Genomic DNA, 13,337 nt, shown 5'->3' with positions numbered 1-13,337 from the left:
CTGTATGCCAAACTGAGACTAACCCATCAATCTCCGCCGCCTTCCGCTGTCAACACTGACAGTATTGTCTGGCCCGATGCTGATGCTTAGACTGCTAGTATCATCTTCGCTTGGAGCCCTCCTCCTGTCCCTGTCCCTGTCCCTCCCGCTAACAGCCTGGCTCTTACTCCTCTCAGGTTGTATGACCAGCCATGTCGAGCCTCCACCTTCATGCTCTTGTTCCATGAGCTGCAGTTGTGGTCCTGCGCCTCTTTCATCTCCTCTTCGCATGTCCCTGTCTCCTCTTCTCACGTCGGTTTCGCTTAATCCTCGCTCGTTTCGGCCGCGCTCTCGACTGGGCTTTGCGTTCTTGGTGGGTGGCGGGGGAGGGAAAAGAGAGGGGAACTTGGCGGTTTTCAGAGGTAGTGTTGTAAGCGAAGAAGGTAGCGGGAGAGATTCGATCAGCGTCAGCTTCTCGAGTGGTATGGAGGTGAGGAGAGAAGCGGGTAGGTCGACGGGCGAGCATGCGACTATCGTGTGCCGTAGGTGCGTGTTCGATGCGAAGAAAGACAAGTTTTCTGTGTCATGTTAGCGACTTCGTGACCTTCCACCTCGAGCATGCGTATATACATACCTCGCACTTTTCTTCCTGCTCCGCCTTCCTTGCCGACTCCAGTGTCGATCCAGTCGAAGCTCGTTATCCTGCCGCAGAAGCCAGTCGAGAAGGCTCGTAGCTGACCCAGGTTCCGAACCTTCTCAAGTCGTACAAGGTAGTTGGCCATACCCTCCAAGTTGGCATATATGCGAACAATGATGTCGAGTGAGTCAGCATCTTCGTACAGCTCCCGCAAGTATTCCCTTATCCGTATGTTCAGTTCGTCTGCTAATGCTTCGCCGCCTTGAGCTTTTCGTGTTATGTATTTGTCTTGGAACTGGGACGGTCAGCTAAGATGCACGACTAGAAGTATACTACAACACATACCAGGAAGCCTTCGGCATCGGCATCTATGAGCACCATAACGAACGGCCGTTTGGACTGCGACTGCACTAGAGCTTCTTCTTTCGCCTTTGACTCGGACAGCTGCCCTTGCATTGTCCGCGTGACATCTGCGATTTCCGCTTGCAACGTCCGCCTGACATTCTGTTCGGAGCCGAGGTCGAGTTCACACTGTGCGAGGCGTGCTTCTGTCTTTTCGAGCTTGTCCAGGAGTTCCTACTCCATCGTCAAAACCTTGCTCATACCCAGGACGCCATCAGCAGCATACCTCAATAAGCTCACACCTCTTCTCCTCCAGAATCCTAAACTGCGACAACCGATCGCGAAACGTCATCGGAGGTGGGGCAGGCGGGCTCGCAACAACTAATTCCGCCATCTTCAGAACTGGCAAACGTCACGCAATCACCAAAAGGCAGGGAAATTACTAAACGACAAAAAAATCTGGGGATCCTAACATTTAAGAAAACGCGTTGTTTTGGGCTCCCGCGCAGCGCTAGCTAGTTGTTTTGCATCTGCATGGCCCAAAGTACGGTGACGCCGCCGGTGCGAAAGATGGCAGGTTCTGATTGGCTGGGCATGTGGGGGAGTTGGGCTCATACGCTGCCTTGGTGTTGGAAGTCACCGGAAGCATACAGAAGGTCATGAGCTGGCGGGCTGTGTTCTGGTCATGGATGCATTCTTTGCGGCATGCAATATGCGGCGCGAGCCGCGATGGGTCGTGTGAGGCGGAGATGGAGGGGTGATGGGTGCTCTGGAGGGGGAGGAGGGGCATGTTCTTCTCACTTTAGCCCCTCGTTTTTCGAAACACGTCACATTGCTTCTCTGGCTAACAATACAAAGGTGTTGAGGTTTCTAGGTACATGCCTCTATGAATCACAGCTTTCTCCCACACACCCAGAATATCCAACGCTTGCGTAGAACCCCAACGCCCTGATGACTCACTCATTGAGGAAGCTTATCGGTTACATGACCCGGATAATGTCGGTATCTTGTATCACAGTTGCCATCACGGCACGACGATCAATCTTTCCTCCAGACGTGCGTGGCAGCTGCTGCCATATCACGGCACGGGTCGGACGCATGTAAGCGGGAAGATTGAGACCGCGAAGCAACTTGAGCAGATACCGGCGCGATGCAGCGTTGAGTGTCCCGGTCATGACAACAACAGCCAGGATCTGCGGTTCTTCCTGCTCTTCGTTGCTGTGAAGAATCACGGCCGCTTCCACCACTCTCCCTTTGGCCTGATCAACAATTGTCCGCGAGACATCTCCCAGCTCAATGTGAAACCCGCCTACTTGCGCGGTTGACTCGTCCAAGCGTCGCGAGGTAACGAAAAGTACCCCAGTATCGTTGATGAAACCCCAGTCTCCTGTCCGAAAACACTTCACACCAGTTGCAGGATCTTTCTGGAAACGATGGTCGTCGGCCTTAGAGCCAAAGTAGCATGGCCCAACACCTGGACTAGCGACCCAGATATCACCAGTCCAAGCTACAGGAAGCGGCCTGCCCAGATGGTCGCCTACCCAGATGTGGTTGTTCGGCAACGCGGTTCCCACAGGGATGAGCTGGCCTTCTTTGTTGCTCGCGTATGCCTTGTAGTCGACAAAGCTCATGGAGGAAGCGATTGTCGTCTCAGTCGATCCGTAAAAGCTTGCAAGCACCAGGTTGTCGAGTTGAAGCTCAGTGAAGTTGCGAATAACGCTCGATGAGATGTTTTCTCCGCCACTCAACGCGAATTTCCAAGATTTGCAATCTTTGAGCATGTGACGAGGATGTTGGAACCAAAGTGAGTAGTCGGATGGTGTAGCAATAGTAATGGTGATCTTCTGGTGCACCATGACTTTGGTCACATTGGCGGGAGATGAGTCTGCGGCTAGGAAGAGTGTGCCTCCAGACGTTAGGGCGAACAAGATCTGAAAGAGCGACATCTCCGACGTCCAATTGCTGTGCTGCAATACAATCGGCTTCTCGTCTTCGAAGTAGTAGGCAGTGGAAGCCACAAGCACCTTCAAATTCTCGTGTGTCAAAACGACGCCTTTTGGCAGACCATCGGACGACGGAAGATGCAGTCCCACAGCAAGATCGTCTGGCAGCGGCTCCTCGATGTTGTCGAAACCTTCCGTGAAGACCATGTCGCCGCAGAAGAACACTGTACCAAGTTGGAGTTTCAGTGCGTAGTCAACTAGATCTGGCGTGCTGACGATGCAAAACATAGTGTCGGAGTTCTTAGCGATGGGAAGGTTGTCATCAACGGACAGGCGGTAATCTATCGGAACGTAGACGCCGCCAGCGCACCATATCGCGACGATACTGCAAAGAAGATCGATGGTTGGTGGACCGAGCACGCACACAGGAGTACCACGACCGACTTCGTGCTTCTTCAGATCGGAAGACATGGCGACCGCGCGACGTACGAGGTTGACGTAGGTCATCTTTTGGTTTTGTTCGTCCTTTACAGCGACACGATCGGGAGTCGTGGTTGCGATTTCTTGAAGCTTCTCGAGGACGCTGTTGAAGGAGACTTGGTGCTCAGGTCCCGCGCCATGCGCCATAGCTTGCTCACGCTCTTCTTGGGGTATAAGATTCATATCGACGATACTAGTAGTCTGGCTCTGAGCTACCATTTGCGTCATTGCTTGGATGTACATCTCCGCCACAACTTCAGCATGTTCTTTATCGTAGGTCTTCTCGTCTAGGCCAACGAATACGACTAGGTTGCGGTCGAGGTCTTCGCGTACAATTAAGACGAGGTCTTGAGCATGCTCGAAGTACATATCGGTAGTCGGAGAAGTAGGATATGCACTAGCAATCCAGTCAAAGGTAACTTGATGGAGAAGTGTCTGCTTCGAAATGTTCAACTCGGATAACAAGTTGTTGACTGGTACATGGAGATACCGTCTAGACACGCCCATGGTCGCCTTAGTCTGCTCCAAGAGTTCGTTGGAGGTGTGTTGCGAGTCGCCCTTGAAATGCACTGGCATAGTATCGCCCTTGCCCTTCAAAGCTCGACCCAGGCCGATCACGAAGTCGTCGGTACCAGTGAGCTGTGTGAGTAGGATCTGCAGCGCAGCTAAACCGAAGCTTACCCCTGAATGTTCGTAGTCGTCGCACATGAATCGAATACCGAAGGAGAGATTTGCTGAGATGGTTGTCTCAAAGCGATGGAAAGCCGGAACCGCATCGGGGTTGCGAAATCCTCGAGTCGTGAACGGTAACATTGGTAGAGACGTGGGTCGACCTTCCATTTGGGCTGTCCATTGCCACAGACCAGAGGCCGGTAGGGGGGTCATATGAGAGAGTGGGCTGCTTTCTAGAGTATGGGTCGCCTCGAAAGACTCGCTAGGGGTCGCTGGAGGCGGTGCAGGCAATGAATAACCGGGGGTGGATTGCGCTCGGCGAGATCGAGTAGGTGTAGCTTGTTCCATCGGATGTTGGGCAGGCGATGGAGATAAGAAAGGGTCTTCGTCGAAGTCTCTATCCTGCATAGTCGCGTTAGCCAAGATATAATACTCGGGCTAGACCTCCAGGGATACTTCGTCGAGTGAATTTGGAGTGCACGGTCGGCTTTTCTACCTCGACCATGGTGTTTAGGCAGCAAACCATCCTTCTTATTTTCCTTAGCAACCCTAGTAATTGCGATAGGTATAGTGAAGCCAACAGGACTGGCCTGCTTGTCACTTTGACGTGAATGTATGACTCCCTGCGCTTATGAGTTCGCACCGGCTATGAGAATGCGCTGAACTGACAACCACTGGTCTCACTTTCTTACTCAACCAAGAACATGAGTAGCCTCGCAATCTTCCTCAATTCTAGAGACAAAAATGATCTCGCACCCACCACCGGCCTTGGAGATCTTGGCAAACTTCCAAGAGAGCTAAGAGATATTGTCTATGAAGCAGTGCTTGCGGGTGCAGTCGGAAAATACGTAGTTATGTTTGTCAACGTTCCTGGGGAAAACGCCGACATCAGAGCCTACCACCCGAGACCTTACTCCGCCCCAGCATGCATTTCCCAAGTATCGTCCGCAATCAGGAAAGATATCACACCGGTCGTCCTCGGTAGATCCCATGTCCAAGTCCGAGGCTATCGTAACATACATCGACTTACTACGCTTCTCTCAGCCAACAACGCTTTTGGCAGCCTAAGATCGTTAATATTAGGAGGCATGCACAACATCAGAACTTTGCTCAGTCACATAGACAAGTTCCCAGCGCTCCAGCGCCTCGGTATCGGAATGTGTACAAGTGTGTTGGCGCGAGTCGAGTACAGAGTCAATGAGCCAACAGCAGACTCCGTGGCGATAATAGTGCAGAAGTACAGGTTGGAGAAACTACTCGAGTGCACTACTCTGCGATATCTCACGTTGACTGAGTTCAGTCCCAACGTCTGCATATGTAAAGATCAGTCCAATGAGAGAGCGCTACGCGGTTTGGGACTATGGTTGACGAAGGAGTGCGAGGAAAGAAAGATCAGCATGCGTGTCGGACTTGTGCAGATATGTGAAGGGGAACGTAACGGACGTTTGCGGGGGCATGAGACGACCATTAAAAGGCTCTATGAATAATGGTGGAGACCGAAGGAGCGGCTGGCTGATGGACGAGCCTTTGCTGGCGTTAAATTATTTGTTAGTAGGAGATTGCATCGACAATGCCTAGACACCACTAAAGAAACCTTTCAACATGACAGGAATGCTCCAAGCTGACCGGTGTATCAGTAGTGTTGGCCAATGCTTATGTAAATGCGATGACTACCAACTTGTATGCATGGCGAGACTCCAGCGAACAGCGGAGGTTTCTGTGATACGAGGCCTTGTTACAGCGCGAAGAACCCTTGTGGTCCTTCTAGGGATTGGTCGTAACTCGAATATGAGAGCATTCGCAAGATATGCATCTTCGCACATAAATAGAGAGGATATGCATGAGGCCTCAATAGTATAGGCGCGCGAGATGGCGCCGGAGAAAAGAGGATGGGAAGAGCGTCCAGGGGCGGCCGCATATTTGGGAAGTGCTATGAGCGTGCCAAGCCGCTAACACCACGGCACGCGTCGGCATGCTTCTCACGTGTCTCCCCTCCTCCCCCCGAGATACAACGCGTTGTTGACCCGTCACCGTTGCACTCCTAAGGGTTGCATTGCTATGAAGAGGAATTCTGAACCTCCAAAGTACACCAGGATATGGAAAATGTCTCTACGCGGACGGCCCGGCGTCAGCAACAACGACCTGGCCAACCAAAACGCGTCGCGTTCTCAGCCGTCGAACCTAGCGCGCCAGCGTCATGACACCATGACACGCTTGCTTGTCAAACCTGAACTTTGACCTTCTCCGTCTGTTCCTCAACGATAAACTTCCACATCACCTCTGCCGCCGTCTTTGCGCCGTCCATGGAATTCAACGTCTCTGCTAGCATCCGCGCGCTCGCTGCATATGAAGGATCCTTGAGCACCGTCAACACCGTGCTGCGAATGTTCTTGGCCTTCCAGAACTGTTTCTGCACGCGAATGCCTGCTCCAGCATTCATGGCGTTGTCCAGATTCGTTTGCTGCTCGACTTGTAGCGCGACACCGACAATAGGCTTTCCTGCAGCCAAGGCGCATTGGACAGTCCCTTGACCTCCATGTGTGACGATGAGGTCGGCGAGCGCATTGGCAGCCGGTGCTGGGATGAACCGATCAGTCACCAGAAGTCGCGCATCTCCGCCAGCGATCTCAATTGCCTTGTCGATGTCGCAGATGGATTTCGAAGCCAGCACGACTGCGTTCCAGTTATCGTCAGGGTTCAATCGTAGAGCCTTGATCGCTTCGAACAAGAACTCTTCCGTTCCCGAGCTGCCCATTGTGACTAGGATCGATGGGCCAGGACCCTTTGTCAGATGTGCCGATATGTCCTCGTCCAGCTTCGAGTCGTTTCGCGCGTACAAAGGACCTGTGAGGACTATGTTCTTTGGGAGGCGGTGCAGATATTCTTGATGGAATACGGGGTGGTCGTTGACCAAGTTGAGATCGGCCATGTTCATGTCGAAGAGGGAGATGGGGCCCGTGACTGGCCATCCGCAGGCTGCTGCAGCAGCTCCTAGGCGCTTCTGTCGGAAGATAGGAGCGTTCACCATCAGGCCGCTGGCCCACCATGCCATGCGCTGTCGGACCGGTCGTGGAAGCCGTGTGAACAATGGCATCATATCTGGAAGATCGCGGATCAGGCCGTGAGCAAAGGCTCCAGGATGCAACGGAACCGGGAGGAAGTTGATCGTTCGGATACCAAGGAGTCGCGCAGCAATAGACGCTGGAGCCCACATGCCATGGAACACAATATCAGGCTTCAGTTCCTTGAACGCTGCGAGTTGACCGTCGATGAATGACTTTGCGATCTCTTCTGAACCGAAAAACTCGGGCCAGTCCCATCCGAGGTCATGCGCAACGGAGATCCCCTTCACGCGTGGTTGAGCTGGGACAATGTTGAAGCCAGCGTCCGTGATTTGATATTCGAACCGCGCGCCACAGGACAGGAAGTCGATTCGCAGATTGATATTGGACGGGCACATATCGCGCAACGCGATAGCCATCGCAATGGCACGTGTCGTATCTCCAGCGTCTTGCCATGCTACGCTGAGCACGATGTGAACCTGTTGGGAAGCCATAGTGCCCGATGTTGCACCTCTTATCGCAGAAGAGAAGGTTGAACAGTAACGACGATTAGCCTTCCAGTACTGACTGGGTTTCAAGGTGTCCTGGTGTCAATACGGCTCTTATACAAAACACCATGGACGTCGCCATGCAGATATGCACCATTCTCTAAATGCGGCGTCGATCATATTCGTCTCTCCTCTATGATCTCCGAAACAACAGGTCCGACATGAGCCGCATTGTACAGCTGCGGCTCATTCTCACCATGCCAGAGCTTATCAGCGTCAGCTCACCATCTGTGTGGAAGCTCGTAACTGCTATACGATGGCCAGCCCAACGCTGAGCATTACTTCAGACCGACCCAGCTACGTGGATGACCATGGTACGACGCCCGACAGCTGTGGGGAACCGTGGGAAGTGCGATCCGGTATCGACATTACATTCGGTCCTTTGTGAGATCGGATCACTAATTGCGTTCGAGCATCTGACATGTAGTACGGCCACCTTCGCGCCAGCTGCGAGTGGAATACGTGGGCTGACGAACCGTGCGCGGCGAGATGAGGCGTCTGGCAACGCCATTGGTATGCCATGCGCATCGATAATCTGGTTGTTGGTTCTTACAGATTGCACAGCAGACTGTCTGCCTGAGTACGACCTGGTGGTGCTTGTCAGCAAGCTTTAGGTTTACGAACAACCAATGGTATACACGCAATCTCGGAGCTGGCCCGGATGACGCACCTATCCGACCCCCAAAACCACCGAAGTGTGGTTTCACCGCGAGAAGGGCGGCTTCACGGCGATAATCGCGCCCGTGTTGGCGGAGCAGATGCACGTTGGAGCCTGATAGCGACACCGACCCCAACCGTGTATCATCTTAATCAAGCAGAAATGATATCGCAAAAGTGGGGCTCAAACATGCGTATGGTTAATAAAGCTTCGCTAGATCTCGGCTTTGCTTGATTGCTCGTCCTGGACGTGGGATGATCAGCGACATGGCTTGGTGGCTTCGCTTACGCATTACCTGTTTGGTGAGCTGCGAATCGGAAAGGCCCCGAAGTCTGCTTCCTTGCGAAAATCAAGGAACGTGTTGTAAGCTTGCGCATTTTTGCCCCTCACAACTCACAGCACGTGGGACGCTTGTAATCAGCGCCAAAGACGACAAGCTTCAAGCAAACAACAACGGGAAGGTAGAACTAATGGCTAATACATTATGCATTAATGGCAGAGATACGAAGCGATATGGTATCTGCCCTATCATCATTACACGCTAAAAGACCTCGCATTCATCCATAGATCTAATTCCGGGAAAGAAGAGCCAGCTTCGTCACCTGCGAACTTGCTTCCCCGGGCCCAGTTGATCACGGAGGTCGGGGTTAATGGTGGCTGTCAAATACGACGCAAATTGACCACTTTGGCGGAACATCTTCTTCAAAGCTGGCGCGGGCTCCGCCACCGCCGGCTGGCCCCCTTCTTGCCGACCCGCACCATTGGCTGGAGCTTTCAGGATACCACGGGGCTGCTGTGGCTTTTGATCCCGCTTCTCATCGTGTCGCTGTACGGACGTGTCTGGCTTTGCTTTGACGCTTCTCCACTCCATGCCTACAGCAGCTGGTATCGCAAGGCAGGCTATGACGAGTGCCGCAAAGAACGTTCCATGTGTCAGCGAGTCGTTGTAGGCTGCCAGTATCAGTGCCTTGATGGCTGGAGTTACACCAGCTGTCAGGTTGGTGGCCCCTGCGTCTAGGATCTTCTGAGGGTCCAGGCCTCCGATTTGCTCCAGACCAGACGAGAACTTGTGTATGTATAAATTCTGGCCGACGGCTGTGAAGACTGCGCCACCGAGTGTTTGGAACAGCGAGAGTACTGCCGTCCCGGTTGGAACATCCTCCTTGGGCAGTATGGTTTGCACGGCGATGTTGGGATGTTGCATGGTGCAGCCAACGCCGAAGCCCACAACGATCTGCGTTCCAATCCACATGGCGTTATCGGTGGTCATCTCCCAAGTGGTAATGAGACCAGCTCCGATAGCCATCATGCCTGAGCCAAGGATCATGAATGGAGTGTAGTACCCGATGCGCTGTACCAGAGCTCCAGACATGATCGAACCGAAGACAACCGAAAGAACGAGCGGAATGGTGTTGATGCCGGATTGCATCGCAGATGCACCTTTGATGGCCTGGAACCAAAGAGGAACGTAGATGGAGACCGTGAGCATGGTCGCGCCTACACAGAACTGGGATGCACTACCGAACGTAACGCTACGCTGGAAGATGATCCTTGCTGGTAGAGTCGCAGTGGTATGCCTGGTGACGTATTGCCACAACACGAACGCTATCAGCAGCATTGCGAAAGTGACAAGAAGTATAACCATCCGCGGTGAGGTCCAAGGGTAGTCGGCTGCGCCCCACTCCAATGCTAGCAAGAGACAGGTGATCGATGGAAGGAACAATGCGGTGCCCAAGGGATCAAGTTGTCGTATCGTCTCTCCCCACGTTTTGAGTTGCGGCTTCTTTTCATCCAGCTTCAGCAGCAAGCACACTACAAGGAGAGTAAAACCACCGAGCGGGAGGTTGATGTAGAAGCACCATCTGGGTGATGTTAGTATCTGTTTCATATGCGATTTGTTGGCGCTGCTACTAACCTCCAGGTTGCGCTGCTGCTAGTGAACGCACCGCCTAGCAAGGGGCCGGCCACACTTGCGACGCCAAAGCATGCGCCGAAGAGACCCTGCAGCATGGGTCGCTTAGCCAGCGGCACAGTGTTGAACATGATCAGGATCGCGCCGGTGAAGATACCGCTACTCCCCAGGCCCGCAACGGCACGTCCGACGATAAGCATATTGCTGTTCCGCGCAGCGCCACAGATAATACTCCCGAGTTCGAATAAGAAGATGCCGGATAGGAAGACTGGCTTGGTGGGAAAGAAGGTGTATATCCGGCCATACAGCAAGATGAATCCGGCTGCTGTGAGCATGTACGCACTACCGTACCACCCGATATCGCCAATACTGCTGAACTCGTTCGTGATGGCGGGAATCGCTGGACCGATGATAGTTCGGTCAAGAGCGACAAGGAAGATGGAGATGTACAATGAGAGCATTATGATTGCTGTCTTCGCAGTGGATGGGTATGGAGATGGTGCCTTCGGCGCTCCTCTTTGTCGTTCGATGTCGTAAACGGTCGGTGGCTCATCAAAACGTTCGTCGCTCATCGAATGCGCATCCCGGAGATTACTCCTGCGGTAGTTTCGGTCTGGGTATTTGCCCATGGCTGGGCTGAGAGGTCCATCCATGATGCTCTCGTCGTCGAACTTGAAGCTTGTGGGACTGGAGTAATTTGTATCGTCGTATGGGTCCATTATGACTGGTACGTGATCGCCATCCTCGGATGTTGAAACCCGTCTTATCGTGTTCCGGCGGAAAGCTGGGTTGGCTGCATTAGCCTCGTTGGCTTCATTCAGCCGCAATATCCCTTCTAGTGCCATTAGAGTGCTTGCCCGCAGGTAAGGTCGGATTTCTTGTAGATCTTCTCGTAGGTTGTTGGTTGTGTAGGAGGTAGCGCAATCCCGCCTCTGCGAGTATGGTTGTGACTGGGCAAGATCTTGGGCGAGATCTTGTCCTTGTGCGTTGTAAGAGATATATGAGGCTGTGCCTAACCTTGCTTGGTCGGTTGCTCGATCGAACGCAGTCTCGCAGTTGTCAGCCAGATCTTGGAGGATATCAGAGATCAAGCTGCGCTCTTCCGAGTTGGTGCGAGCGTGCCATCTGAGCTCGTGTGTAGATTGTGTAGCTTGTGTAGATGGGCGTGATGATATAGATCCAATGATGGAGAGCGCGGCGGGGCGTGCCCCTCGGTACTTCGATATGGACGGAGGAGGCGCCGCCATGATGTTCCAAGTCTCCAGAGTAAGCCTTAGGTATCAATCCGGATATATTGGGTGCGTGCGCTGAAGCCCGATTTGTTGCTTGCAGCCGAACGTACGAGAGGTCCAAAGAAACGAGACGGTAACAATATGCAGAGATGTACGGACATGAGCTATAGGGGTGAAGAGTAATATAGTCATAGACATACGTCGAATCTTTGCATGAACGTTGCATGAACAGTCCAAACAAGAAGCACATCTCAGTAACACATCTAACAGACCAAGAAATATTCCGCAGTCGCATCCGCAGCACGACCATGAGGCGCAACGGTGCAGTCAGACGGCGATTACCTCTGGCGAATGTGACATGCTTCTCGCACACCACCTACAGCCATCAAAAGCATCGGAGCGCCAGTTCCAAAACCACCGATGTTGCACAACTTGGCTTTACGCCACAGAGCTTTTCGTGCGCGTCCGATGGCGTCTATTAATATGAACCGGGTAGACCCTGAGCTGTCAGAGGTGGGTAGCTTCGTTATGTTGCATGTATGCACTGCAGCGACCCTCGTGTTGTGTGCAAGGTTATGCAAAGTCAGCGACATAAGCGACAATGAGGACGGTGATTACGCTGGGGAGCCGACCGGCGCTGCGAGATCATTGAGTTCTGCCGAGACACATCAGGCAACATGTCAGAGGGCTGTAAAGATTTCTTTCGAAAGTGAATTTGATGCAGATGATGGAGCATGACGCGGAGTGACGTCTCAGACACTCAGAAAAGCTGGTGGAGGATGTTGGCGATGAGAAGAGGACGGAAAAGCAAGTGGGCCTTGGCTCTAGCGTGACAGGATTACTGACGTGCTCAGATATACGCATCATGTGAATGGCATGTCTTCGCCTCGCCACTTGCTTGTCCCGTCACAACAAACCCAGTTATGCATTCGTTGCAAGAGGCCCTCGACTGAAAGTACAAAGACGTCGCGATTCGCATCTGCATCATGCTATAGTTCAGAGAGTTCGATAGCATCCCAAGGTCAGTCGCCGGCCCGACAGCGCAGCTCAACATATCGTCATGACTGCTCGTCACATTTCGACCCCGCGCGACCCTCACACACCTAGTCAGCCCTGCGCAACAGCAGAGCCCCTACAACCAAGATGAAGGCGTTCTGGATGCGACACCTTAATGCGGGTGATCGCCATGATCTTCTCAGGGGGCCCACTTGAGGCAAGCAAGCCCTTCCCGCGGCGGATAGCATGCATAGCCATCTTGGAATGCAGGTACGGTTTCAGAGGCTTCTAGCTTCGCTGGTCTTTTGTCAGTTTGCGGGGTGCATTGTTGTTCAACAGGGGAAGAGTGGAGGCGACCGCAAAAGCAAATGGCGCCCCTGAACCAAGAATGGCTGGACGGATCTGCAAAAGCAAAATCGCACCTCGTACAAGAAAAATACTGAACGGGTCTGGGGCCTACATCAGTATGGAAACATGCGAAGTAGGTGATACAATGTCGATGTAGGCTCCAGGCCTGTTCGGATTGTTCATACGCAGATTTGGTCAGGACGCCAAGCTATGTCGCAACACGACCGCAAGCCTTCATGTCGCGGCATGATGCTGGCGGTCGAAAGAGGGGTGGAGTTCACCCGTTGCCAATTGAGGTGCAACAGGTACGTCACAATCAGCGGGTCGCGGGTCATGACATAGAACCTGTGGTGGAGACGGCGGATCAGATACCAGAGCCTAGAGATCGACCCAACATGCGTCAGGAAAGAGAACATTGCGAACTACGTCAACATTGCTTCCACATTCGCGTGTGTCGATGTGCCAATACTCATACTCTTGTTCCTCCTTAAGATGGTCTTTAGCTAACATGAAGTCATGGTAATTAAT

General features: G+C 52.9%; 4 protein-coding genes across 4 annotated transcripts; all 4 read right to left on the bottom strand.

Moving 5' to 3' along the window:
* Nucleotides 1-18: 18 nt before the first annotated feature.
* J4E79_006475 (uncharacterized protein) lies at nt 19-1,310 on the bottom strand (the record flags this gene model as incomplete). Its single annotated transcript, XM_049355346.1, has 4 exons — nt 19-557; nt 614-911; nt 962-1,192; nt 1,245-1,310. The coding sequence occupies 4 exons, from the start codon at nt 1,308-1,310 to the stop codon at nt 19-21; spliced, it is 1,134 nt and encodes a 377-aa protein (XP_049210019.1).
* Nucleotides 1,311-1,938: 628 nt separating this feature from the next.
* On the bottom strand, nt 1,939-4,266 carry J4E79_006474 (uncharacterized protein; the record flags this gene model as incomplete). The annotated part of the gene is made up of 1 exon (XM_049355345.1): nt 1,939-4,266. The coding sequence occupies one exon, from the start codon at nt 4,264-4,266 to the stop codon at nt 1,939-1,941; it is 2,328 nt and encodes a 775-aa protein (XP_049210018.1).
* Nucleotides 4,267-6,274: 2,008 nt separating this feature from the next.
* J4E79_006473 (uncharacterized protein) lies at nt 6,275-7,609 on the bottom strand (the record flags this gene model as incomplete). Its single annotated transcript, XM_049355344.1, has 1 exon — nt 6,275-7,609. The coding sequence occupies one exon, from the start codon at nt 7,607-7,609 to the stop codon at nt 6,275-6,277; it is 1,335 nt and encodes a 444-aa protein (XP_049210017.1).
* A 1,310-nt stretch (nt 7,610-8,919) lies between these two features.
* J4E79_006472 (uncharacterized protein) lies at nt 8,920-11,480 on the bottom strand (the record flags this gene model as incomplete). The annotated part of the gene is made up of 2 exons (XM_049355343.1): nt 8,920-10,183; nt 10,237-11,480. The coding sequence occupies 2 exons, from the start codon at nt 11,478-11,480 to the stop codon at nt 8,920-8,922; spliced, it is 2,508 nt and encodes an 835-aa protein (XP_049210016.1).
* Between the last annotated feature and the right edge of the window lie 1,857 nt (nt 11,481-13,337).

The sequence above is a fragment of the Alternaria viburni genome, assembly GCF_023758015.1.
Source record: "Alternaria viburni strain BMP 2772 chromosome Unknown scaffold_13, whole genome shotgun sequence".
Taxonomy (NCBI): domain Eukaryota; kingdom Fungi; phylum Ascomycota; class Dothideomycetes; order Pleosporales; family Pleosporaceae; genus Alternaria; species Alternaria viburni.
Note: the sequence above shows the minus strand (reverse complement) of the source record. Positions and strands in the feature narration are given on the sequence as shown.